Raw genomic sequence first — 27,751 nt, forward strand, 5'->3', positions numbered from 1 at the left:
TAATGCTACAAGGATAATAGCTGAGTCAACATTCATAGCTCATTCTCTTCCACTGTACCACAGGGAGTCACATGTTTTATTGAGGAAGAGACTGGAAGAGAAGGGGAGAGAGTACTTTATGGTTCCATGTCTTCTAATACACCAGCTAACTGGGTTCATTTTCTTATCCACCTTCCAAGTAGGTAATTGCCTTTACTCTTACTTTCTCCAGCATCTGATTGAAAACAGTTGGTAATCCATAGACATCTTGTTGGTGTTGATATGTAAGATGGGCAGTCCTCGATTACCAAAGTGCATTCATCAGACTCTGTAGTGGGACATAGCTAGTTCACACTGAGAAAGACTTGTACAGGAAGTTGACACTGGACTTGTAGAAAGAGTTTATGGAGCTAAAGAGATGGCTCAGCTGTTAAGAGCACTTCCTGCCCTTTCAGAGGACTTCTGTTCGATTCCAGCATTCATCAAGCTGCTCACAAACCACCTGGAACTCCAGCTTCAGGGGACTCTGAGACCCTCTTTTGGCTTCTGTGGATACCCAAATACTTATTACATACTCACACAGACACATTAATAAGATAATTATAAGTGTGTGTGTGTGTGTGTGTGTGTGTGTGTGTGTGTGTGTGTGTGTGTTTGATTGGTATTTCCTATAAGGCCAGGGCATTGTGTGTTTGTGTGTGTGTATATGTACATGTCTGTGTATAGTTGGTTAGAAGCACTGATTCAGCCAGGCCTGGTAGTATCTGTCTTTAGCATTCTTGGGTGGGTGGAAGCTAGCCTGGTCTATAGAGAGAGAGTTCTAGGCCAACCAGGGCTAGGATCTCAAAACAACAAACACTGGTTTTTTCCTCAGAAAGGGAAAGAGCATACTTTGTTGTTGACAGCTGCAGTGTTAATGAGACTGAACAAGGTGAAGAGGAGCAGCAGGGCACTGCTGTCTCCTCAGATGTAGGCTGCAGAGGTACAGCGCTGGAATCATGCTCACCTCTTTGTCCCTTAACTCAAAATCTAATGCAGATACCTTTCACAGGTACTTACTAGTCAAGAAACTTGTTAGTTAGCCTTAAACTCCCTAAGTGGTCATTTGCCTCAAACTAGTAAACGTTTAAATAGAGCCCAAGATGTCTAATTTTAGGGCTGAATTGTAAGGGATGTAACAAAAATCTCAAGTAAAATCTGACTGACAGTATAGTATTACTGGCAGAGACTTAGTTTTTTAATTCTGACCTTTCTACTGAAACCAAGTCAGATTTAATCAGTAGTTTTTTTCAACCCTCTTCATAATGGATCTAGAGGCATTTCCGTTAGATGACTGCTCTGTCTTCACCACTTGCTGCCTCTGGCTTCAGGACACTTACTTACTCACCATCTCACCAGTATTCCCGTGAGACTTCTGTACTGCTTCTGCCACTCTTGACTCCTTCTGTTGGAGACCCTCAAAATTGTATCTTCTTCTTAGAGTATTTATTAAGTCTTTTCTGGAAGAAGCTAATCAGTTTTTATAAACCAAGATTCTAAACTTAAGATCCACCGGGCAGTGGTGGTGCACACCTTTAGTCCCAGCACTCGGGAGGCAGAGGCAGGCTGATCTCTGCTAGTTCGAGGCCAGCCTGGTCTACAGAGTGAGTTACAGAAAAGGCACAAAGCTACACAGAGAAACCCTGTCTCGAAAAAAAAACCAAAAAAAAAAATGATGCCAGCCTGTCTTTCCAATAGAATCACTCACTGGATTAGGAATTACATGGAGTAGTGACCATTTGTATTTTCCAAAGATAACAGGTACTTCCAAGCTGTAGATGGCATTTTCTTTGGGCCACCAACCAGCTCCCAGATAAAGACACGGAGACTTATTATTATGATGAATACTTGGCCTTAGCTTAGGCTCGTCCCGTTAGCTCTTTTATTTTAACCTGTTTCTGTTCATCTCCATTTTGCCTCGGGACTTTTTACCTTTTTTTTTTAAATTGGTTTTTTGAGACAGGGTTTCTTGTGTAGTTTTGGTGTCTGTCCTGGATCTCACTCTGTAGACCAGGCTGGCCTCAAACTCAGAGCAATCTGCCTGGCTCTGCTGAGATTAAAGGTGTGCACCACCTGGCAGCTTTTTACTTTTCTTTCATTCTGTATGTCCTATTTTCCTGCTTCCTCCTGTCTGGTGGCTATCCTGGCATCTCTCTGTCATTTCTTTTTCTTTCTCCTCCTACTTACTCTCCCTGCTTATACTTCCTCCCCTGCTATTGGCTGTTCAACTTTTTACTAGACCAGTCAGGTACCTTAGGCAGGCAAGTTAAACAGCATTACATCTTTACATAAACAAATGCAGCATATATTTTCATAGTTAAACAAATATTCCACAACACTTTCTTCATGTTGCTTCTTCTGTTAAAGTAATCTACACTGCTTCACTTCTAGCTACCCAGTACCATTCCAGGGGACAAACAGCAAACATCTGGAAGGAAGATGGATTTCTGAGCACTCTCGCACACAAGACTTGTCTTTGAGAGAGGCTGATCTGTGTTATAAGTTAGTTTGAGTCCCTGGTAGGTTCTGCTAATTGCTTTCACGTGGGCGAATTGGTTTATTGATAATGAAAGACACCAAACCCTTGCACTGAGTACTTTGAAGAGAAAATATTCAAAGTTACTAGAGATGCAGACTTTCCTCAGAATCATAAGATTGTCTGCTCTGTCTTAGGATTGATTCTTCCTAGGGTCTTGCTCCTCTTCTATTCAAAGACACCTCAGTTACTGGGGCATGCATGAATCTACTTGAACTTTCATTTCCCTGAAGGAGTCTGGGATGAGGGAAAGAAACCTCAGCGGCTCTAGGTTTACAGTGTGAACAGGTGAATATCACAAGCTATGGGACGATCAGAGTATGTATACCAAACTCTTTCTGAATTAGAGAAGTGGTCAATGACAAAGGAGGCCAGTGAGGTGGCTAATAGGTAAGGGCTCTTCAGGTCAAGCCTGACAACCTTAGTTTGACAACCTTAGTTTGATCCCTGGAACCTACATGTTAAAGAGAGGACTGAATCCATCAAGTTATCTTCTGACTCCATGAGTGTATTGTGAAATAAACATATACAATCATATGTAAAAAATAAGCAGATAAATAAATGATAAATGTTCAGTTATACTCAGAAAATAAGCAGATAAGTAAATAAATGTTAAATATGCAATCATATGCAAAAAATAAGTGGATAAGTAAATAATGTTAAATACAAATGAGAGAAGAAATGAGGAGAGATGCTCAGTAGTTGAAAGCACTGGTTGTTCTTCCAAGGGATCTGGGTTCAACACACACACACACACACACACACACACACACACACACACACGGTAGCTTGTAACTGTCTGTTGCTTTAGTACCAGAAAATACGAAGGCCTTTTCTCACCTCTTTGGGTGTACTGCATATACGTGGTACACAGACATACATGCAGACCAAACATCCATAAACATAAATGGGGGCAGGGAGAAGAATGAATTGGTAGTAGAAGTAGTAGTGAACTAAGCAACTCCGGTAATGAGTGAAGGGTGAAAGAAACTATACCAGAAGTATTGTTGGTGAATTTGTTTCTCACAAGTGTGTAGGCATATGAGTAACAATTCTGCTTCTGGTGTGTGTGTAAGCTAAAATGAGGTAAGTAATTGAATGGTTGAATGTAGTCTAAACTACGCAAAAAGCTGATGTGGGTGAATCTCCTGGAGGGTTCAAGACCAGCTAGACGGCATAGGGGAGATCCTGTCTCCTTTCATCAAAAACAAATGAATTGTGTCTGGTAGGAGCCACGTTTCTCACTTTGGGAGTTTACAGACAAGCAAGGAGAGGCACTTATCCCATTCATAAGGTAAAGGTTTTAGAGTTGGAGACATTAGCATAAGGGGTCAATTTTTACAAGAGGCAATTTTAACATCCGGAACCCCCTACCATTCTCCTTTGTACCAAGAAGGGACCAGATCCTAGTGGTAGAGCATTATCATCGATTGGGAGGATGTTTGTCTCATTATGTACAAGTAGCCCCTTGTTAACAGAGACAACTTTGGATCCTCTGCAAGAGCAGCAAATGCGCTTTTGAGCCATCTCTTCAGCCCCGTTTTAAAGGTATTTAAAACTAAGTGCTTGTTTTTTTTTTTTGAGACAGGGTTTCTCTGTGTAGTTTTGCGCCTTTACTGGAATTCACTTTGTAGACCAGGCTGGCCTCGAACTCACAGAGAGTTCGCCTCTGTGCTGGGATTAAAGGCGTGCGCCACCACCGCCTGGCCTAAGTGCCCATTTTAAAAGATATTTTAAAACTAAATGCTTAGGTGGCTGTGGCAAAACATGTCTTTAATCCTAGCATTTGTGAGGCAGAGGCAGGCAGCTCTACATAGTGAGCTCTAGGCCAGCCAGGACCACATAGTGAGACCCTACTCAAAAAGAGAATAGAAATCGATAGATCCTAGGCTATGAAAGTATATAGGGCAGTTAAGACTAAGAGGAGGGTTCAGCTCTTAGGAGCTCTTACTGCTTTTGCAGGTGACCTGTGTTTGGTTCCCAATACTCACATGGTGTTTTCCAGTTCTGAGGACTCCTGAACACACAGGCTGTACATAAACTCATTCAGGCAAATGCATGTATGTTTTAAATAAGTAAATAGACATATAACTTATTATAAAGTATGTGAATAGTCTTAACAAATCTCAAATGTTAATATGTAGCATTCAGAAGTTTCCTGTGGGCCAGCAAGATGGCTCAGGGATTAAAGGTGGTTGCCGCCAAGGCTGATAACCTGAGTTCAGTTCTTGGAACCTATATGGTAGAAGGAGAGAATCGGACCCCACAAATTGTCCTGTAGCCTACACACATGCCTCATGTGAACATACATCTAAACACACATGAAATAGCAAAATCTAACATAAAATTTCTAAGGGTCCCTGTAGCAAATAAGCTAACTAAAATTAGAGAAATAATTCCCATCACAAGAATGAAACCAGGATATGTGATTGACAAAACAAAAGCACCTTCTGTCAGGAAAGCCTCTGCTCCAGACTGATTTCCTCCTTGGAAATTAGGGCCCCTTGAACCCCAATGCCACAAAGACTCCTTCTGAGTAGAGGTGTGACTGAGACTTCAGCGTCTGGGTCTCACTGTTGCCCCAAGCCACAGGCTTCTTGTCCTACTCAGAGCTTTCAGCACCATTATGCCCAGTATTGTGACAGTAGAGCAGCCATTGGAGTCCAGGGGCAATGGCAAGAACCAGGGATGGACTGCAGTTGCTCACAAGTCACAGGCAAAGAGTGCATAGGAATCAAGAAATTACTAGTCCTGCTGTCAGGTGGCTAGGTGAGTAAAAGGCTCTTGTTGACAAAAATAAAAATCTGACTTCCATCCTCAGCACTTAAATGGTGGAATGAGAGAAAGAACCAACTCCCCAAAATTGTCCTCAGACCTCCACATGCATAAATAAATAAGTGCAAAAAAGGGCTACTACTGGTGATCAGTTCCCTGAAGAACAGTCTTGAATACCATATAAGGAATTTCTTGGCCCTCTTTTTTTTTTTTTTTTAATATTATGTGTATGGATAATGCATGTACCTGAATGTTTGTCTGAGTGTGTGTGTGTGTGTGTGTGTGTGTGTGCTCTCGCACCTGGTACTGCAGGAGGCCAGAAGAGGTTGTTAGATCTTCTGGAACTGGAGTTATAGGTGGTTTTTAGCTGCTCTGTGGGTGCTGGGAACCTAACCCAGGTCCTCTGCAAGTGCTCTTAACCACCAAACCATCTCTGCAGCACCAAATTCTTGGCCCCCTTAAGAAAAGGAGCTAGCCCCAGACTGTATACAGTAGACAGTTTTCAAGGTAATGACTTGAGATCTTTACTCATTGTGCTCAAGACACTGGACTAAGTGAAATGTTCTCCACCTTCAACACTCTGAATGATCGGTGCACTAACATTCCTCTGCTGTGGGATGTCTTTCTGTGTATGTGTGTGGCTCCTATTGGATAATAAAGAAGCTACTACAGCACTCAGGAGGCAGAGCCAGGTGAATCTCTGTGAGTTTGAGGCCAGCCTGGTCTACAAAGTGAGTTCCAGGACAGAGAAACCCTGTCTGGAAAAGAAGAAGGAGAAGAAGAAGAAGCTGCTGCTGCTCTGGCCTATGGCAAGTCAGGTTATAGCCAGGCAGAAAATCCAAGAGAGAGACAGGAAGAAGAAAGGGGATGGGGTGGGGGATGCAGCCTGCCACAGAAGGAGCAGCAAGATGCCAGTAGACCGGTAATACCACGGCTATGTGGCAACATATATAGACTAATAGGAATGAGTTGAGTTAAGGTGAAAGAGCTAGCTAGCAAGAAGCTAAAGCCGTAGGGCATACAGTTTGTAATTAATATCAGCCTCTGAGTGATTATTTTATAAGCTGCTGTGGGACAGCGCATGGGAGAGATTCGTTGGCACCAGAGGAACTTCCGGCTACACTCCCCTGTACTCTCTGAGATAATCGTAGTGTTTATGGAGGACATTAGCTTGCTTTAGAACTTTGTGCTCACCTTTCCATGCATGCTAAGTGAATTCCTTCCTGCTCAAGAGTCTACAGTGGGAGACAGGTTGCACCGAGTGTGTTGAACTCCTTACTGGGAAAGTGCCACTCCCAGCAAACTGTGTAAATGCGAATGCTTCAAAACAACATTGAGCCAGTTAGAAAATGGATTTTCTACAGGCAAATCAAAAGCAATGAGGAGAGGCTTAAGTTCAGAGACATTCTCTTAAAGCCTCCCTGTGCTGACACCAAAGTTACCTCTTTCTTGTTTTTGTTTTCCCCCGGGGTGGGTGGGGGGATTTCTCTGTGTAGCCTTGGTTGTTCTGGAACTGGCTCTGTAGATCATGCTGGCCTTTCAAGTACTGGTGTTAAAAGTGTGTGCCACGATGTCCCCCTCCTCCACTTAATATTTCATTAATTCTTTGAGAATTTCACTTATGTATTTTGATCATACTCACCTCCACCCTTCCTACGCCTTCCAGATTCACTTCTCACTCCGCCCCTCCTATCTTATGTCCCTTTTGAAGTTTGCATTCATAACCCACGCCAAGTCCAGTTTGTGGTGCCTGTACACCCCTAGTTGTGTGGCTCCCCCCTGGAGTGTGGGCAGCCTACCAGGGGCCACACACTTAGGAAACTACTTTCTGCTCCAGAAGCCATCCACTGCCAGTTGCTTCTCAGATGGGGTGGGGGCTTGTGAGGAGTTAACCACAGCTGCTGTGAATTCATGTCCCAAAGACACCACTTTGCTTTGGTCTCTCACCCCCATGCCGCTCTGCCCCACCCCACCCCCTTGGCTCTTCTTGTTTGTTTGTTTGTGAGAGGCTCTTATATCATTTGGGGTGGGGGTTGGAGACAGGATTTCTGTGTAGCCCTGGCTGTCCTGGAACTCACTTTGTAGACCAGGCTGGCCTCGAACTCAAATTTGCCTGCCTCTGCATCCCAAATGCTGGGATTAAAGGCATGAGCCACCACCGACTGGCAGGCTCTTACAATCTTTATACACCCTCTTACATTATAGTCCCTGATCCTTAAGTGGGGGTTGTCTCATTTGTAGCTGAAGAGTTTTCTTTCTTTTTATTTTATCTTATCTTATTTATTTGTCTCTGTTTTATTAAGGCATTTTTTTTATTCATTTGACATACCAATCACAGATTGCCCTCTCCTGCCTCCCCGCCCCCTACCCCACTCCCATTCCCTCCTCCAACGGGGCAGGGTCCTCCATGGGGAGTCTGCAGAGCCTGGTACATTCAGTAGTGGCTGGTCCTCTTAAGCACGTTCTCCATGTATGTGGCATGCTAGCTGATTATCTTTTGGCATAGTTGTTAAACATTTGGCATGGATATTATTCACGTTGGTATCCTCAAAAAGGACAAGAAGATAGGCCTCACTTGCCTCCAGTAAAAACACCAATGGCTGCACTCTGGAAGCGCAGATCTGTTTTGAAGTCCTGAGCAATTTCCTGCACCAGACTCTGGAAGGGAAGCTTTGGAATCAGAAGTTCAGTGGATTCCCCCCCCCCCCCCCCCCCCCGCCCCAGTGGATTTCTGATTGTGTCTGATTTCACGAAATGCCACAATACCAGTCCTGAAAAGATGAGGTTTCTTCACTGTCCAGTAGAGGGCGCACTCTTGCGAGCGGCTTTTGCAGCCAGTTGTTTGCTGGGTGTATTTGAGGCAGTCTGCTTTCCATGAGCCATAGTATGGGCACCTCCTAACTTATCTCGCCCCTCCTTCCGCTGGAGCTTGGCAAAGAGAGATGGAGCTGGCATTAGAGAGCAGCTGCTGCGCAGACAGGGAGGGCTGTTGGTCCAAGGAGGGTTGGCGGTTTGGTTTCCTTGCCTCAGGAAGTTACTGGGGTCTCAGGCTGATGGGTATTGGGGCAGGGCGTGTAGATTACAGGGTCCGATGGGGAGTTTTGGTGGCAGGGGCCTTCTTGCAGGATTTTTCCCTGCTGGCTGGCAACTGGGGTAGAGTTGGGTCAAGTTTTCTTAATAGGAAGTCAGATCATTACTGTTGATGGTTGTGATGTGCTCTGAATGTAATCTATTTTCTCTTTGGTAAGAGATTTGGTAAGTGAGTTTGATGTGGTGCTAAACTGTTGTGGGATAATGCTTTTGTGCACTGGTTTAATAAAATGCTGACTGGCCAGTAGCCAGGCCGGAAGTATAGGTGGGATAAGCAGACAAGGAGAATTCTGGGAAGAGGAATGTTGAGTCAGGAGACACCAGCCCACTGTCCGGGGAGCATCATGTAATGGCACAGAGGTAAAGCCACTGAGAACTTGGCAACATATAGATTAACAGAAATGGGCTGAGTTTAAGTGTAAGTGCTCGTCAGTTGTAAGCCTGAGCTAATGACCGAGCCGTTTTAATTATTATGAGTCTTTATGTGTTTACTTGGGTCTGAGCAGCGGACCAGGTGGGACAAAGGAAAACTTCAGCTACCCACACTCCATTGATCCCAGCACCCAGGAGGTAAAGGCTAGTATAGTAGAAAGTTCAACCTGCTCTACAGAGTGAGTTCCAGGCTAGCCATGAGACCCTCCCTGTCTCATAAATAAATAAACAGGCTAAAAAATGTTTTAGGGTAGTAAACTCCTGTTTATCAGCTTTTCTTAGTGTTTGTGTATTTAATGTGTGACCCAAGGCATCATCTTCATTGAATGTGGCTGAGAAGCCAAAAAAATTGGGGGAAATGATAGCTTTCATTGAATGCTTGGTAAGTGTTAATACTGACTTTGGAACCTGGACTTGAGTTGGGGAACCCTTTTGTGTCCTTTTCTTTCTTCTTTATCCTTTTCCCAACAAATCATACCTGTTTGTTTGCCTTGTGTTCCCCCCAAAATGCCTCCAAATTCCCATTCTAGCGTCTTGTCTTGTTATGCTTGATTTCAGATGACTAAATCTAGCCCTCAGCTTTGTAGGTTGAAAATCTTAGCAGTGTGCATAGACCTCAAGTGTCAGAATGACATTTTGTGTTTTTAAAATTAGGTAGGTCAACTTTCATGGACTTAATGTTCTTAACACCAAGATCCACTAGCTAACCTAATCTGAGGGGAATAATTTGTCCCAGGGCTGATGAAATATTTGTCCCCCACAACAAAGTATCATCAGTGTCTCTCCCCAAGGGCAAGGTTGGGTGAACACTAGCAAGTTTTTATCTTGAGATTTTGCACTATTGATAGCATGAAGCCTATCCCCTTTGGATTCTGATAATCTTTTCCAAAGAGAACTCATACTATAGGGGTTAATTAAGTCTAATGTTCTATCTCGGTAACAAGATTCTAAGATAGCTCAGCTTAAGAGGACAAATGGTTTAAAACTATTGTCATTTGACCGTGTTTCTCTGAGTTTATGGTATCATGATAAATCACATCAGGGACACCTATTTGGGAACTGTATCACAGCAGCTGGGAAGCAAGGAGAATCAAGAAGGGGGCGAGGTTTCAATATTCTCTTCATGAGCATGCCTGCAATGGCCTAGTTCATTTCTTTCCAGTAGGCCTTGACTTCTCAAGGCTCTGCTCCGCTCACCGCCTCCTCATGGTTGTAGTCATACCTGCTTTCTTAGTGTGTTGTATCTTTTCATTTTATTTCTGGTTTTTGTTGAGGCTCTTAATCATTCATTAGTCTTTTAGAAATACTGCTTCCCAGTGGCTAGTTTCTTTCATTTAGCTTGGGGAGCATTTGTTATCACTTGCTTTGTGGAGGCAGTAGTCAGTATCAAGTATTTATGCGTAGGCTATTACTAATTTAAAAAAAAAAAAACTTGAGCCGGGCTGTGGTGGTGCATGTCTTTAATTCCAGCGCTGGGGAGGCAGAGCCAGGCCAATCTCTGAGTTTGAGGCCAGCCTGGTCTACAGAGTGTGATCCAGGACAGGCACCAAAACAACATAGAGAAACCCTGTCTTGAAAAAAACAAAACAAAAAAACAAAAACAAAAAAGTGAAAGACCCCCGGCTGAGATCTTTCTCCGGGAGAGACCCCAAACCCAAGGAACACACCGAAACCACAGATCAGATGCAAAAGCAAGAGGGTTTATTTAGACCAGGTACCTGGGGCGAAGTCTCTTGGAGGACTTGCGCCCTTTCCTAGGGCAAGGGGGACTTTTTATGGGATCCCAGGGGCAGAGGCGCGGTTACAGAAGCGAGAAGCATAGTTACAGGGTCCCTATTGGTTGTTTCAAAGAAGGCCAGGGTGAACTTGGGGTCATATGTGTGTGGCTGATTTGGCCTTGTCCAGGCCAGCTGCTTATTCCTCAAGGCCAGGGGCCCGCCATAAAATATCAACTGTCTTACTCCCAAGGCTGCTGACCACAGTTATCTCTCTCAAGGCTGGCCATAGCTATCTCTGTCAAGGCCGGGTAGCTGGCTATGGCTGTGAACTCCTGTTTTTCTGATTCCTGCAGAATGGCGTTTCTAAGGCCAAGTTATTGGGGGGGCATAACATCGGCCCAACGCCCCATATCCTCATAATGGAGCGGGGGTCTTTCATTCCCCCATTTTCTTTTGTACCAAATGAAATCTTTCATTTTAGGATGGAGAATAAGGGGTTAGCTCTATCTCTGACTGTCTGAGCCTCTGATATTGTTTGGTTAGGATCAAAGCCTGGGCAACAGAAACCTTATCCTTGATGAATTGCACCAATCTGTTGAGGATGTATGACCCAAACAATAAAATGAGCAGGAGGACGATTAGGGGGCCCATAATGGTGGAGACAAGGGTCATAAACCACGGTGACCTTTGGAACTATCTTTTAAATCATTTTTGTTGAGCATGGCTACTTGGAGCTGTCTGAATTGGCCGGTCTCTATAAGGGCTGCAGTCCCTGTATCTACCCCAGCAGCTATTTTGTTTATGGTAATTTTTTCCAGTAACAGGGCCAGCGTCAGGGAAACAGGCTCTCTGGTGATGTCCCTCCTTATGTCAGGAGGACTATTAGGGGGATCAAGGGGACCCCCGGGTGAGTCTTATCTTTAGTGGGTTTGGAGAGCGTTGAACTAGATGTCTCGGTGCCCTCAGCTTCGTCGGGTTTCTTGGCAGCCTTTACATGCGACGTGTGGACCCAAGCCGCTGTCCCGTCAACCTCGGCTCTAGGTTCCTAGATTGAGGGCGTCGGACCCAGACAGAGTCCCCAATCTTGAATGGGTGAGGCACCACCGGGCGGTTCAGTTGTTTTCGGCAGGCAGGGGTTTTTATACCGTCTTTTGCATCAATTGGAGGGCTAGTGGCAAAAGAGGAGATATCAGAGTAAAGGAAATTTACAATTGGTGGGGGAGCCCCATACATGATCTCGAACGGGGTTAGGCCATGAGGCCCAGGAGTGTTCCGGGCTCGGTAAAGGGCTAGGGGGAGTAGGAGCACCCAATCTCTAGTGCCAGTTGCAAGCGTTAATTTGGTTAAAGTCTCCTTAATGGTTTTATTTGCACGTTCTACCTGTCCTGAGCTCTGGGGGCTGTATGCACAATGAAGTTTCCAATCGATCCCCCGTAGCCTGGCCACCTCCTGACTTACCTGGGAGACGAAGGCGGGCCCATTGTCTGACCCCAATATCTGGGGTATTCCATACCTGGGAAAGATGTCATCTAGGAGTTTTTTTTTTTTGGTTACCACGTTAGCGGTCTTTTTCTTGGTAGGCAAGGCCTCTGTCCATCTATGATGTAAGCTTGTCGCTCGGGGCTCCATTCCGCCCCCATTTTCTTTTGTTAGTTCCTGGTCCTCCGGGCTTCCGCCATCCGGAGGGCCTGGGTCAGCGCGATCAGCTCTGCCTTTTGGGCCGATGTTCCAGGTAGCAGTGGTGAGGTCCAAACTATCTCCGATTCGGTGGTGACGGCTGCTCCGGCCCTCCGTTCTCCTTCTTGGAGGAAGCTGCTCCCATCCGTGAGCCAGGCAGCAGGGTTGCGGGGTTGAGGGAGACAACTGGTCTGAACATCACTCGGTCTGGGGGCTGCTGGACCAGAGCTTTCACCGCATGGGAGGATAACACAGTTAATGGCTGTCCCAAAGTCAGTTTCCCTGCATCCTTGAGCAAAACAGCAATGGCTACCACATGTAGACAGGGGGGCGGGCCATCCTGCAGCTACCGGGCTTTCATGGCCCCAGTCTCTGTATCAACATTTCTTTTGCAAAGCCTGAGTTCTCGTCCACGAACAGTTTAAAGGGCTAGGACTTGTAGGGGGCTCCCTTTGGGTCCTGTCCAGATGTCAGCTGAACCTTTTTTTTTTTTCTCGGTGGTCCTTTGATACCTCCTGTTACCTGTGGCCCCCTGGACCAAAGCTGTGCGGTCATTGAGAGAGCCTCCGGTATGGGTCAGGACTGAACGTTGAGCCCCGGTGTCCACTAGGAAGGTCACTGGCTGCCCCCTAATCTTGAGAGTTATCCTAGGTCGGGGGGAGGGGGTCTCCTGGCCTTGACCTCCCCAATCTTCCAGATTGAGGACCCTTGGCTTAGGTCTCCGAGACCCTTGAGGCTTTTTTTGATCAGTCACGAGCCCAATGTCCTCTCTGTTTACAGTAAGCACTTTGTCTTTGTCAAGCAGTGTTCTTTTTTTGATCTCCCGTCCTAACTTCCTAACTCCCTCTCTGACCTGTCCCTGAGACCTTACAGTGGCCAGGACTTTTTTGTTTGTTTTTCCTCTCCCTCCGTGTCTCTCTAAGTCCTTTTTTTAAAAACGCGCTGCCGGCGTCTCTTTCTGGTAACCTGAGCCCAATCGGTAGGGGGTTAGAGCCCCTGGAGACCCGCTAAGAGCAACTGGCCAGAGATGTAGGTGTTCCCTACCTTCGCTGCTTTGTCCCGCCTTCCTCGTAGGCGACCGGCAATTGGGGAGGAAGCAGGAACTCATCCTCCGCTGTTTGGGGGCCGCTGCAGGAGCCGCCGGTCCCTCCGGCGCTGTCGGGGGGGTTGTAACACTCGGGGCGGGGTGACTCGGCGTCCATGGGTGACGCCGCCCCCTAGTCACCTTCCCCATATTGGGCCGGAGCCGGTCGTGGCACATCGCTGTGGGTCGCCGGCCAGGGGGCGGTCCCTCGCCGACCCCATCCCCGGCCCCGCCTGCATGTCCCTGCCACATCCCGTGTCCGCCTGCGCCGCCGCTGCCGACTGTGCCGCTCGGCCGCCCATCGCGCTATCCACCGCCCCTCCGAGCGAGCGGCTGTGGGGCGTTGCCGGGACCGAGGCCGCCTGCGCCGCCGCTGGCTCCCCGCCGCCCGGGTCCGGCTGGTCGCCGGCCCCGCCCCTGGCCCCGCCTGTGCCGCCGCGGGCCTCCGCCGCCCGGGTCCCGGCCAGCCGCGCCGGGGGCCGCCGCGCGCGCGCGCGCGCGCCGCCGGAGGGCAGGTCCGAGCCCGAGTAGGCGCGGGTGCGGCCGTTGGCGGCGGGGCCACTCTGCTTGGTGCCCATGTCCGCGCCGCCCCGGGCCTCCGCGATCAGATTCCCCTGGTCTGCACCAGCTCCAAGTCCGCTGTTAGGCGCCACGCGGAAAACCACGGCCCGGCGGGGCGGACTCCTCCGCCCGCACGGGAGACATGGACAGCCGGGGAGAGCGGGGAGTGAGGGGAGCCCCCCCCAGCGCCGTCCCGGACCCCCGCGACCGCGCCGCGGCCGCGCGGACGGGAGGAGGCGCGGGGAGCTCCGGCACCCGCCGCCGCCACCGCCATCACCGCTGACGGCCTGCGGGGACTGGGCAGGGGGCGTCCCGGCGCCCTAGCTTCCCGGCAGCCCCGCCTGCGCGTTTCCTTTTCCCGCACCCGCCTGCAAGCCTGCCCGCGCGCCCGCCTGCGCCGGAGCAGCGGCCCGCGGGGAGAGGAAAAGACTTGCTGGTGTGGGGTTAGGGAGGAACAGGGAGTGGGAGGGATCCGCCGATCTGGCTTCCTCGGCTCCGGGATTCGGCGAGCGCTGCTGCCGCCGGGGGGCTGAGGGGAAGAGAAACGGCTTAACCCATGGGGGAGGTTCTGTTGTCAGGAGTCTCCACATGGCAATGTATGGGACCTGGTCCGGGTGGCCATGGGGACTGGAAGCAAAAACTTTTTTTTTTTCCACCTGTGAAATAAGACTGAGGTTAAAGGTTTCCTGACGAGGCCATCCTACATCCATTTTAACCCAATCGGCCTCGCAAAGAGTGATCTATTTTTTTTTTTTCTTGATTACGACTCCTTTGTTGTTGGCTCGTGTCTTTCTTTACGTCTGACCAGTGTTTAAGCATGAGGCTCAAGGGGGTGATGACAGTCTGTCCTATGGCTGTTTTTAAGAGGAGAACGGTTAAACAGAAAACAAAAAAAAAACGACAGACCAATATAAATAAGACTAACACTCGCTGCGCGGCTTCGGTTCCAAACCGAAAGCAAAACCAGAAAAACCGTGCCCCCAGAGGGGTCTTCAGACCGTGCCACAGAGGGCACTTCAGATGAACCGTGGAACGTCTTCCAGGTTCCCAGATTCCCCTAGGACGTCTCCCAGGGTTCAGTGGCGAAGTCCAGACCCGTCGGTCCCCCCTTTCAGATCCACTGACACAGACAGATTATCAGACGCAGGCGCGGAGACAAACAAACAACATTTAACACTCAGACAAACAGACAACCCTCAGACTGGACAGGGATGACATAAATCAAGGCCGGCCGGCTTACCTCCTGATGGTGGGTCGGTGGTCCCAGGGAGGGGTCTCAATCCCCGTACGGGCCACCAAATGAAAGACCCCCGGCTGAGATCTTTCTCCGGGAGAGACCCCAAACCCAAGGAACACACCGAAACCACAGATCAGATGCAAAAGCAAGAGGGTTTATTTAGACCAGGTACCTGGGGCGAAGTCTCTTGGAGGACTTGCGCCCTTTCCTAGGGCAAGGGGGACTTTTTATGGGATCCCAGGGGCAGAGGCGCGGTTACAGAAGCGAGAAGCATAGTTACAGGGTCCCTATTGGTTGTTTCAAAGAAGGCCAGGGTGAACTTGGGGTCATATGTGTGTGGCTGATTTGGCCTTGTCCAGGCCAGCTGCTTATTCCTCAAGGCCAGGGGCCCGCCATAAAATATCAACTGTCTTACTCCCAAGGCTGCTGACCACAGTTATCTCTCTCAAGGCTGGCCATAGCTATCTCTGTCAAGGCCGGGTAGCTGGCTATGGCTGTGAACTCCTGTTTTTCTGATTCCTGCAGAATGGCGTTTCTAAGGCCAAGTTATTGGGGGGGCATAACATCGGCCCAACGCCCCATATCCTCATAATGGAGCGGGGGTCTTTCAAAAGAACCCCCCAAAACTTGAACATTTCATTCTTAGAAGTTGCATATAATTTTCACTGAGTGCCTTGTTGAGGTCTACTTGCCGACTTGTGAGAATTTTCATGAGCCTTTGTTCATATCCACATCCATATTCTGACTGTCCCTCTGTTTGGGGCTCTCTGTCACTCAGAATTAAAAATACTTATTGCCTGTCTCCTGGATCCCTTGCCACATAGGTGGTAGGAGGCCAGAAGAGGGCATCAGGCCTTCATCACTCTCCATCTTTCCCTCTAAGGCAGCATCTCTGGAAGCTGTTGAATACCATCGGTCTTTATGTACCCCACCCCAAAATCCACTGGGGTTACAAGTTGTGTGGCAAAAATGGCACCCAGCTGTTTACGTGGGTGCAGATCAAGAGTGTGTAGGAAGCACTTTTAACCACTGAACCACTTCTAGCCCTTATTTATTTGTTGATTAAGATTACAACTTATGTAAAAATGTAACTGTTCTTTTTTTTCCTACCTACACTTAATTATAATATGCTGTTGATTCTGCTTCTGAGACATTTCCCTTTCATCTCATGTTTGCTACTTCCACTCTCATCCTTTCAGCGCCCCCTCCCACTAGATCTTGACTCTTTCTTTCCTGTCTCTCTTCCTAACGATAATAGGTCCTGCCACTCATGTCCATGTTAACCTTTCAGGGTTGATTAATCTTTCCTTCAAAAGCCAGTGTCTTTTTAAAAAGAGTAATTTTCTTTTAATAGTGTGTGTTTATCTATATTGGTGTATATATATGTGTATGTGTGTATATATGTGTGTGTGTGTGTATCTACACACACACACACACACACACACACACACACACACACGCTTGTGAGCTTCCCAGCATGGGTGCTGGGAAACCAACACCTTCTTCGGGAGCCGCTTATTGCTATTAACTTCTGAGCCATCTATCCAGCACCAAGCTACAATTCTATAGTTAAGCCCTCCTAGCATGCACAAGACCCTAGGTTCCGTCTCCAAACCACTTTCTGTAAATGCTCCCCACCCTAAAGTCAAAAGTCTTTGGCTCCTTACTCAGAGGGTTTCCAAGTCAAGCAGCAGTGACCTGGTTGAGGACAGAGAACACTAATTGTTTCTGAGGCCTGGAGCTGTCATTTGAAATAGCTTCTAAAAGTAGTTCTCTCAATCTTTTGCTTTAACTTTAAATTTTATGCAAATATCTAATTAAGAATACCTTCCCCAGCAGCAAGGACCGACAGTAAAAACAAAAAAGGCAAAGTAAAACTGTTCACAAGCTGTGCCATTTTTTTACGTGTTTCCTGCCCATGGGTGGTGGGACCCAGCTGCTGCACGAGCCCTTGACCTCAGTCATGAAATCTAGACAACCCATCCTAGTGCCTGATAGCAGAAGCTGGGTATGGCTAGTCAGGAACCTGTTTTTCCAGATTTCTTTCCTGCATGGCCGTGCTTGTCTGGCCCGTGCACTAGCCTCTTAGAATGTGGTAAGTAGGAAGCTTTCTGGTCTCAGGAAAGGTCCACGAAGCTTCAAGAACCTCCTGCTCCTCCCTGCTCTCCTCCTCCCTTCTCCTCCCTTTGCAACTCGGAAGTATCACATTTACAGAAAGTCATATTGTAGGTTTGCTTGTTAGTTGATATAATTAATGTTTTCCAGAGAAATTGGTATTTTATTAGAGTTGCATTCAACTTAGGAGCTATTTTAGATTCACTGTTTGATGGGAAATTGAGAAAAAATGATTACAACAAAACCTTTAGCCTTTGAAAGCACACAGGATAAGCTGCTTGGCCAACTGAAAGTGTTTATAGCTGGTTTCAGGTCCCTGAGCATTGTAGGCACTCTATCTGATTTATACTTTACAGTCTAAATTGGCATGGCACATGCCTTTGGGATTAAATTAATTTATACCAAGTGAGAAAGCATCAGCTGTCAAAGTCAGAGGTGCCTTCTGGAGACCAGTGTGCTTTTTTTCTTCTAGTATTCTGAGCTTACACTCCAGGCATTCTCTCTTGGACAGCAGCTGGGAGAGCTCTTCAAGGGGCCTGCTGTGCATCCCCTTTGTGCAGAAGTGGTTCTGCTCCCACACAGAAGCAAATATGACCCAGATCCTACACTGTCCTTGGTCCTATGCATACTGGAAGGATTTTAGCTCTTAAAAAAGCAAATGCAACAAACAAACTATTATTTAAGTGTTTTTGTTTATTTCTTTTCTGCCTCTAATGAACTCAAAGCATTATTGTGATTGATTGGCAATTATGCAAATCTGAGATCTTTATTCTTACTTGGAAATGGAAGAAACATTTTTTTCTCTACCACCCCTTATAGTAAGATTAAAGAAAATTTGTACAAGGAACAGGAGCATAGCATACAAGAGAAAATATCAGTGTTTAGGAGAAGGTTAAATGTATGACAGGTTATGCTAACGGAATTTAGTAATACCCTGTCATTAGAGTCTCTATAGTCACAAATTTGTGTTTGTTAAGCAGGCAGGGCATTAGAAGTAAACAGTTGAGAATGCTTTTCTATAATGTGTGCTAAGCACCTCTTTGTGTTTCCTCCATCGCCCAGGAGTGTGGGCTGTCCCTTGCTCATCCCCAGTAGCCACTGCATGGTGGAAAGATTTGTTCTCCAGGGCAGGGAAAATGGGGGCGGTGGTGATCAGACTTTTCACTAATGAGCTGTGACGCCAGCTGCAAGAGGGGCAAATCCTGTTACTCTCTTCACCTACTCTCTGAAGCTGCAGAGCCGATGGGAACAAGGTTCCCCTCTTTCTGCCGATCTGCTGCCTTTTCTGCTCTTTCCCTTCCCTTCCTCTTCTGCCCCTGAGCATCTTGGCAAAGGTCAGATTTCGGTGCTCACAGTTCATTGCACACAGTGAAAGGGAGATACAAAAGAGTAGAAGAGAAAGTGAGAAAAGAAAAAAAAAGTTGGGGTGGAGATTTTTAGGAGGCTCCTTTAAGACTTAAGCTCTAGGTTGAAACCGCAAATAATAAAGCTTTGAATAACCTGGATTTCCAAGTAGTTTTTTGCAGAGAGCTTTATTAGAGCATGGATCTAGTGGACTGTGAGTTAAAGGGAATTTCACTTTCTATTCAGAAACTTGTGAATTTTTTAAGTGCAGTCAGTAGTACCTTGCTACTAACTGCTTGGGTGCACATTTTAGGGCAGAGTAAATTCACACTGAAATACATCTCCAGAACTTTTTTATTTTCCTGTCTGAGACTCTGTACCATTAAACTAATATGGAAAAGGTTAACCAAACCAGTTCTTTGGTTCAGCAGGATTAAAATGGCTTCCCTGTTCTTTCTGTTGTTGCTGTTTTCTCCTGCAGCATTCTTAATATATAGTCCACACAGAATGGTTTCACGGTCTTGTCTTGGGTTCATTTATTGGTACAAACTGCTGGGACTTACCATTACCTATTGGAGAGGGATAAAGCAGCTATTTTAAAATCTCTGCTTTTGGGGGAGTGGGAGGAGATGGTATCAGTGTGTAGCTCTGACTTGCCTGTCTCTGCCTCCTGGGAGCTGGGATTGAAGGTGTGCATCACTGAACCTAGTCTTAGTAACTCTTGACCTAGAATTCTCTGAGAAAAGGCCTTGTAGAAGTGTCTTAAAGGGGCCCAAGTAGCCAGTGCTGCAGTGTAGGACCATTTCTGGTTCACTGGCTGTACTTTATCCAGGGTCTGTGTTATGTCCATGACCCATGTTGCCACCAAAATCCATATGGATGCCTGGGGTCTAGGCTGAAACCTGTGGTCATATTAGTGTCCTAGGGCTGTGCTACCACCAGGGCCATGATGACCTGATTGGCTTGTGCTGCCACTGGGCCATAGTGTCATCTGGATTGGGCTGCTGCCATGTATGGCCCTACAGCAGCCAGGGTATGAGTTGTCTGTGGCTTCTGTTACTACCAAGTGGATGAAGAGATGATGGAGAGGAAAGAAAGATGAGAGAGGTGGTTTTTCTTTTCTTTGTTTTGTTTTAAATTAATTTTTTGGGAGGGGGGTCTTTTGTGAGAGGATATGGAGGGACTAGGAAGTGAGCAGGATTGGGATGCATGATGTAAAATTCCCAAAGAATCTATAAAGAATTATGTTATGGGGGGTTAGGGCTGTGGAGATATATAGATACATTTCAGTGCTGAGCACTTGTCTATAACAAAGGCCTTGGGTTCCATCCCCAGCACAGAAGAGCAGGGCTTGATTGAGTTATGTTTGAGTCAGTGTGGTAGACAAGGGGACATAGTAGTGAGTCTCATAGAGTGTGCTGTAATATGTTAATGCAGCTGTGGCATTTTGGCAGTAGGATCACAAAGTGGAAGTCATTTGGGAAAACTTGTAAAAGTTGTAAAAGACAAGTGTCTTGAACGTGACTCACTCATTACAGAGAGGCAGACAGGGTTTTGTTTTTTGTTTTTTTAATGCACAGTTTATTGTTCACACTTTACACCTCAGGGAAAAAGAAATTGCTCACAGGAAATGAATCTTAATGGCCTAACAGTGATACTACTCTATCTAGAGGCCTAGCTCACTCACTAGGTGGCACAAGTTGTCCAGTGCCCAGCAGGCTCCCATGTCCACAGTCACAGGTGGGGAAGGACAGTGAATGCTGGCTCCACAGCAGATGTTCCTCCGGAGCAGTGTTCCTTGAGAGCTGCAGAGACTAGCTGGTTGTTGTTGTTTAGTTTTGGTCTTTTTGACTTTTGGGGGGAGCCGCCACCCAGCTCCCAAGTAAATTCACACACCGAGGCTTATTATTACTCATGATTGCCTTGCCTTAGCTTGGCTTATTTCTTGCCAGCTTTCTTTAACTTATCCCATCTTCCTTTTGCTTCTGGGCTTTTCCCATGCTCCTACTTCTGTAAATCTTACTCCATTGCTGGTTGTGTAGCTGGCTGGCTGGCTTCTGATGTCCTTCTCCTTCTCTGGCTTCCCCTTTTCAATCCCTCCTCCCAGATTTCTCCTTCTATTTATTCTCTCTGCCTGCCAGCCCCTCCTATCCTTTCTCCTGCCTTGCTATTGGCCAGTTCTTTATTAGACCATCAGGTGTTTACACAGGCACAGTAACACAGCTGCACAGAGCTAAACAAATGCAACATAAGCAAAAGTAACACACCTTAAAATAATATTCTACCACAGGTCATGGCCTCATTTGTGCTTAGTTAGGTCAGCCAGGGTGCCAGACACTCCGCATTCACCAGGGTCAGAAGCAGGAGAACCTAGTGGGACACACATTCCCTAGAAGGGTCCCTTGTTGCTTGTGATTCTTGTAGTGCACTGAGGTGTGTTGGAGACCAGCACCTGATGAGCTGCCTGGGGGCCTGGTCTTCTATAGCCTTTCAGAGGTTTGTCTCCTCCCTGCAGACTTTCTGTCTCTGCTTCTGATTGGTGTGGGTTAATGGCTCCCCAGGGCTTTGCTGACCATACACAGGTTCTTGATTCTCTAATGTCAGTGTGTATTGATGTCAGGATGCTAAACAGGAGCGCCTCCAACTTTTTTTTCCCAAAAAAATTAAAATTATTATTATGACTGTGTGGGTGTAAAGAGATAAGACACCTTCATGTGGGCTTCAGAGATGGAATTCAGGTCACCAGGCTTGGGCAGTAAGTGACTTCATCCTCTGAACCATCTTGCCAACCCCATTGAGCCTTTCTAAAATAAAGATTGTTAATGAGGGAGAGGGAGTTTTGTTTGCCCCTCCCCCTGGGGGCGGGCTCTGTCACTGATTTACTGACTTAGAAAAGTCATTCTTTGAGATTTTGTTATTTTTTGTTTTGGGAATAATATCGCTATTGTAACCCATATTGGCTTGGATGTTCTATTCTGCTTAAATATTGAGACTGCAGGTGTGCTGTACTAGGTAGGCCTAGCTATCTGTTGAGAGAGTTGAAGTGTTGTATGACCTGTAATTTCCCTTCTAGCTTTAAGCATTCCTGGATCTCAGGACTTTAAGTAAATAAATGGAACAGTTAGTTAAGAGTCCATAAAAACTTGATTGTTTCTCTATAGTAGAAGCAGACTGTCCACTTTAGTGTGTGTGTATTTGTGTGGCTATATAATTGGTGTTGAGATCAGAAATCACATGTCTTGCTTTTGAGATAAGGTGCCCAAAAGTTTGATTTTTCTGTGGATTATAGTTGTAAACTAGTCAGTTGTAAGCAGACTCTTGGGAATCTGTTTTAATGCAGGTAAACTTAGGTTGTATTTAAAAAAAAAAATGACCTAGAGCATATTCTATCTCTTCAGAAAACATTATTGTTTGGGAGGGTTGAAAAGAGAACTAAGATTACTGATGTTTCCCACGGCTCCTTCTTGCCCATTGACCCATCTCTTAATTTCTGAGTTCTGTATGAAGATCATCTGTCTGGTGCAGCTTCCACCTGAACTTTCAGTGCAAACAAATGCACCTCACCTAGGATTAAATTACTAAGTCGTTACCTCATTTCTCACCAGATGATGTAAGGATAACTTTATTCCAGCAACCTGCTTTCATCAGTCTTGTAGGTAGAGCTATACTGCATTCACCTAGAGCTGCTTTGTTCCTTAAAGCTTTTGCAGTAGGGTTATCTAATAGGACTGTCAAGTAAATGAAGACTAGTTTATAATCAGTTGTATGGTGTTTCTATAATCTTCATTGTCATTAAAATATGAAGCAAGGGGCTAAAGAGGTGATTTGTTCTGTAAAGTGCTTTGCTATGTAATAATGAGGACCAGAGTTTGAATTTCCAACCCTCATGTAAACACGTCAGATGTTATGTACCTACAACCCTAGTGCTGAGGAGGTGGAGATCCAGGTTTAGTGTAGCAATCCCCAGTCTCGATGAGAGACATTGTCTCATAAAATAAGGTGGAGAAGTGATTGAAAAAGACATCTCAACATTGACCTCCAGCTCCCCCACCCCCACCCCCACCAAGTTCTTGGATTATATAATTAGCATCAGTTCATAAAAAAGAAATATGCTTGTATGCTTCTTCTAATGTGAAGGATGTAGATAAAAGGGAATGGGGACTAGTAAGAAGTAACGGAAGAAATAAACTAGAATGCTAAACTCTCGTTGTCCTTCTGAAAGTATACATGGGAAGAAGGGCAGCATTGTTTATGACTGTCGTTTATTTCCACTAACCATTCATTCTGTTGCTTATAGTCTGCTGATGCTCAGGGGGGACAATGCATTTACACAGATCTCTGATCTAGTTCTCTCGCTCTCTTTCCGCTCTCAGGAATTAGAGGCAGCTCTTCACAGAGATGACTCAGAGTTTATCAGTGATCTGATTGCCTGCCTGCTTCAGGGCTGCTATCAGCGAAGGGATATCACGTAAGTAATCCTGTTCTTACTGTTTCTTGCATAGAGAACTCATTAACCTGCTGTCATGGTAGCTCCACACTCCTGAGACACACAAGAACCTAGCATTGGCCAGTACCTAACAGTGTATGTAGGCTCTGTGTACAAGTGCATTCACAGCCCTTATGTATGTTCATTCTTTATTGTAATTCTTGAGTTTATTTTATGTTTACCAACAAATGTCATTCTGTTATACTGAGACTACTTTGAGTGTAGGATTTCTTTTGTGTGTGTATTTTTCTGATTTTGGCTTGTACTACTGGCAAAATATTGCCTAACAAATTAAAATCAGATTTCAATACATTCTTGTGGCTTACATATCTTCTGTTGTTCCCATAACTAGTACAGTAACAGAATTAACTTGGAGTCTTTGGGCTCCTTCTGTAACATACAGCTCTTTGAGATGTATAGAATTTTGGAGTAGATGTTAATCTATGTAGACAAATACAGAGCTCCTTGCTAAGAGCTCTTCTCTGTGCTTTGCTTTGAGACTGGGTCCCTCCGAATTGCCCAGGCTGGCATAGAACTCCTGAGCTCACGAGATCTTGCTGCTTCAGCCTCCCACGTAGCTAGACTATAGACATGGGCCATCCAGATTTCCCTTGATTTAATCCAAGTTGAAACAGAATAGGACAAACTTGACCAAAAGGCCAATTATCCTGCTCTCCTAGTCTCTTGGCCCTTTGAAACCTTTGAAATTATGTGGGAGTTCAGTTCATGTTTTTCAAATAGTTAAAGGTGGCTGGAGAGGTGGGTCAGTGCTTAAGAGCACATACTGCTGTTAAGGATGCAAGTTTGGATGTCATACAACCTCTTGTGACTCTCACTCCAAGAACTCCAATGCCCTCTTCTGGCGTCTGTGGGCATGTGCACAGACCCACACAGACACCCACATAAATACATAATTTGAAAATACAAGTTTTTTATTTTTAAAAAAATGGTGTATTGCATTGTTTCGTTATAATGAATCCAGTGTGCTAGTTGGTAAGCTAGGCCTGGTGTTACTGTTAAGGGAAATGTTCATATTGGCTGAGAAAGGTGGACAGTGAGAAGAGTGCTGGAATTACAGACATGTGACCCCATACCTAGCTTTGTCATCCTGAATATGGTTTTCTGACTTTTCATGTCAGCCTGCATGGCAGATATATGTTAGTGATAGCCACAAATGTGCTATACTGACCTTTGGGTGAAATTTTGTAGGCTGCTAAGCTGTGTGTGTGTGTGTGTGTGTGTGTGTGTGTGTGTGTGTGTGTGTGTGTGTTTGTGTTTAAGTCTGGTTTGCTCTAAGACATTGTTAGAAAACTTCTTTTTGGGGAGTGTCTTAGGGATCAGCTCTTCTGCCCTGGCCATGCTAAACACATTCTCTCTCCCTGAATTATACTGCTAGCCCTAAAAACACTTGCTATTGTCTCCATAATAGTTCATAGGTTTAAAAGGAATGCTTTGTTTGTGTAATACCCATCTTGAGTAAAGTATATTTGGAGTAGTACTTTAAATTTCATACTTAATGCATGCATGTTAAATTATGTGTTGGTTTGGTCAGAGAGATTATAATGAACATTACTACCACCACTACCACCTCCTCCTCCTCTTTCTCACTATGGCTCTGGCTGTCCTCTAATTTGTGTTCAGCCCACCTTTCTTTGCTTCCCAAGTGGTGGGATTAAAAGCATGCTCTACCACTCCCAATGGCATTTATTCGTTGTTTTTTTTTTAAACACACTTGTATCACTTGTATATGGTTTTACATTTTCATATCTACAGTTAGTTTATAGCAGTAATTTTTCTTATTAACCACGTTTTCTCTAAATGTGATTTGATTATCAGATAATCCAGTCTGTTAGGGAGATATTTAGTCTAACTTTTAACTGAGTAGCTTTATACTAAATTTACTAGATGTTCAAATTAATCTTCTTATTCTTGTTTCTGGACGTGCACTCAATTGAAAGAAATGCCCACTTAAGATTTGTTAATGGGCTGGATGCAATTATGGCTTACAAGTGAAGAGCACTGGATGTTCTTTCAGAGGACCCAGATTTGATTCCCAGCAGCCACAGTGGATCACAGATATTTGTAATTCCCAATTCTAGGGGATTTGATTTTCCTCTTCTGGCCTCCTAAAGCATTAGGCATGCACTTGGTGCAGAGACACACACGTAGGCAAAACACAAATACACATTAAAAAAGGTAAACAAAATGTTTTCATAAAGATTTTGTTTAAAGAAAATATCAGACTGCCTACCACAGGAGTGACTCTGTTTTATTTTTGAACCAACTTTGAAACCATGAGGCTTTCTCAATAATTTTCATTAGCTTTGAACATGGTGTCTTTTAGACCTATCAGTGGTCTAAGCAGAATACTCCACTGGCTCTCCTGGAGTGTACAATGTTATGCTGGGATGAGGACAGAGGCTCTGCAGTAATTACATTATGATTTTTATTATTGCAAGTAGACAGTTACTGCATGATATGCATAGGAATAAGAATACATCTGGACATAGTGGCTCACATCTATCCTAGCACTGTGTAGACTTCCTGAGAGCATAATGCCAGCCTGAGCTGGAATGAGACCCTGCGAACCCCCAATAGAGAAAGACATAGCCATCTTCCTAGAGTAAAACCCAAGTTCACTTCTAAGTGTGTTCCTCTTCCTAAGCACACCCTCTGGATCAAGAGTAAAGTTTGCCTTGTCCAGACACCTCAGTTGAAATGGTATTCTCTTTCTTTGCTACTCTAATGTCTAACACCCCAAATCATAAAATATAAAATAATATACTTTAAAATGTTATTTTCAAAAACATAAGAACCATTCTTATCTCTCTGACTGTTTAACAAAACAAATCAAAGTCTAGACATCTGGTCAGGCCACATTGGGCCATAGTCTCTGGGTCCTTTTACAGAGTCACATGAAGCCCAGACTGGACTCCAACTGGCTGTGTAGGGTGATTTGAATTTGGTGCTGGAGTTACATGTGCACATCACCATGCCCAGTGTTTTGTAGTACTGGGAATCGAATCAAATACTCCTAACAATTAGACTACACCTGGTTCTCATACAGTGATGCGTATCTAAATTCCTTAAATTACAAGCTAGCAGCAGTTCTAATTTCTTAGCATTACTACCTACAACTATTGATGAGCATAAATGTCTACTTTGAGGGACCTGCGGTATCTATAACATGATGTGAAAATGCCTGGTTTCCACTGGTGAAAAATACACCATCCTACATTGCTCTTGTTCATTGCCTACATTCAATCCTGCTTGAATTATACCTCTGCATTAGAAGGTTTTTTTTAATCTCAAGCTTAAATGCAATGTAGAATTAATATAACCATGTAAGGAACTTCAGTTACCATCGAGTGCTTTTTCTCCCCATCCTCCCACCCGAGGAAGAGAGTGTGGTAGAGTACACCTGGCTGGCCTCTGACTCACTGCAGTCCTTCTGCCTCGGCCTCCCGAGTCCTGTAGTGTAGACACGAACCATTATGTTTGGAAGTTTGTTTCTGTCACTGAGGAAATTACAGCAAAGCAAGTGTGCTGCATACACCCAAGATAGCCAGTGCCCTCCCTCCTGTTTGTTGTATTCCTTTTTTTGTGGGGTGGGATTTTTGAGACAGGGTTTTTCTATGTAGCTGTCCTAGAACTTGCTTTGTAGACCAGGCTGACCTTGAACTGAAAGATCTGCATGCCTCTGCCTCCTGAATGCTGGGATTAAAGGCGTATATTCGTTGTGTTCTATACCATCTCACCTAAGCTGAACTTTCTGAAGACCACAGTGGAATTTAGTGAGACTTCAGTCTAATTAGATTGATTTTGTTTAGAAATCCTGCCATGGGCTGGAGAGATGGCTCAGAGGTTAAGAGCACTGGCTGTTCTTCCAGAGGTCCTGAGTTCAATTCCCAGCAACCACGTGGTGGCTCATAACCATCTATAGTGGGATCTGATGCCCTTTTCTGTCATGCGGGCATGCATACAGGCAGAACACTGTATACATAATTAATAAATAAATAAATAAATAAATAAACAAACAAATAAATAAATCTTTTTTTAAAAAAGGAGAAAAAAAGAAAAGAAATCCCGTCTTGAGAAAATGAACCCTTGGTTCAAAAATTTTAGGTCACATCTGTAATTGTCCAGGAGTTCAAGTCCAACTTCCTGCCTCAAAATGAGGAAGGATGTTCAGGAATTTGTTTATTGCTAACTAAATGTTGTTTTTAAAACTTGAGGGTGTAGCTCAGTGATAGAGCACTCACCTAGCATGTTGGAACCTTGGATTTGAATTGTCCCTAGCCGGGGGGGGGGGGGGGGGGGGGGTGTCGGGGGTCTACTGAGAAATGGTTCTTCAAAGGATTGTGTGGGCGGTTGTTGGGTGAGGATGGCCCACATAATCCTGTAAGTCTTTGAGTGTTGTAGAACCTACTCCCAAGTAGGAGAGTGTGGTAGAACTGCTAGGACAACAATGCTATGATTGTATAGCCTCTGGTTCTCTAGAAATCAGCTCTTATCATTGGAGTAAGCAGCTATAGTGGCCCCTCCTAGACTCCTAGCAGCTGAGGCTTGTGGTGATATTTTATTTGTACTGAAATGTTATTTTAATTTTATGTTAATAAATAAAGTTGCCCTGGGGTCAGAGCTATTAGAGCCATAGCAAGAGCGTGGTGGTTAGAAG

At 45.3% G+C, this 27,751-nt stretch overlaps 2 protein-coding genes across 13 annotated transcripts in view; one reads left to right on the top strand and one right to left on the bottom strand.

The window, feature by feature from the left end:
- Positions 1 to 27,751, top strand: part of Cecr2 (CECR2 histone acetyl-lysine reader) — a 137,090-nt gene that overhangs the window by 50,588 nt on the left and 58,751 nt on the right. For all 11 annotated transcript variants that reach the window (XM_076567819.1, XM_076567820.1, XM_076567822.1 and 8 more), the window contains exon 2: positions 22,961 to 23,055. In XM_076567819.1, the coding sequence (XP_076423934.1) occupies positions 22,961 to 23,055 (95 nt within the window). The remainder of the gene's footprint in view (positions 1 to 22,960; positions 23,056 to 27,751) is intronic.
- Positions 10,531 to 13,763, bottom strand: LOC143272495 (uncharacterized). 2 transcript variants are annotated; one of them, XM_076567837.1, is made up of 2 exons: positions 13,291 to 13,763; positions 10,531 to 11,737 (listed from the first exon to the last, which is right to left on the bottom strand). In XM_076567837.1, exons 1-2 carry the CDS (start codon positions 13,446 to 13,448, stop codon positions 11,560 to 11,562), a joined length of 336 nt encoding a protein of 111 aa, XP_076423952.1. In that variant the 5' UTR covers positions 13,449 to 13,763; the 3' UTR covers positions 10,531 to 11,559. The 2 variants fall into 2 exon arrangements, with proteins under 2 accessions (XP_076423952.1, XP_076423951.1); XM_076567836.1 differs by having other exon boundaries at positions 10,531 to 12,474; positions 13,291 to 13,754.

The sequence above is a fragment of the Peromyscus maniculatus genome, chromosome 3 (assembly GCF_049852395.1).
Source record: "Peromyscus maniculatus bairdii isolate BWxNUB_F1_BW_parent chromosome 3, HU_Pman_BW_mat_3.1, whole genome shotgun sequence".
In the NCBI taxonomy this organism is placed as follows: Eukaryota; Metazoa; Chordata; class Mammalia; order Rodentia; family Cricetidae; genus Peromyscus; species Peromyscus maniculatus.

Excerpts from the sequence above, each read along its gene's own strand:
- LOC143272495 (XM_076567836.1), bottom strand. The coding sequence starts at position 13,448 with ATGGACGCCGAGTCACCCCGCCCCGAGTGTTACAACCCCCCCGACAGC. Across the intron at positions 12,475-13,290 it reads GGCGGGACAAAGCAGCGAAG|CTCTGGTCCAGCAGCCCCCA; the intron begins GTAGGGAACACC and ends ATGCGGTGAAAG.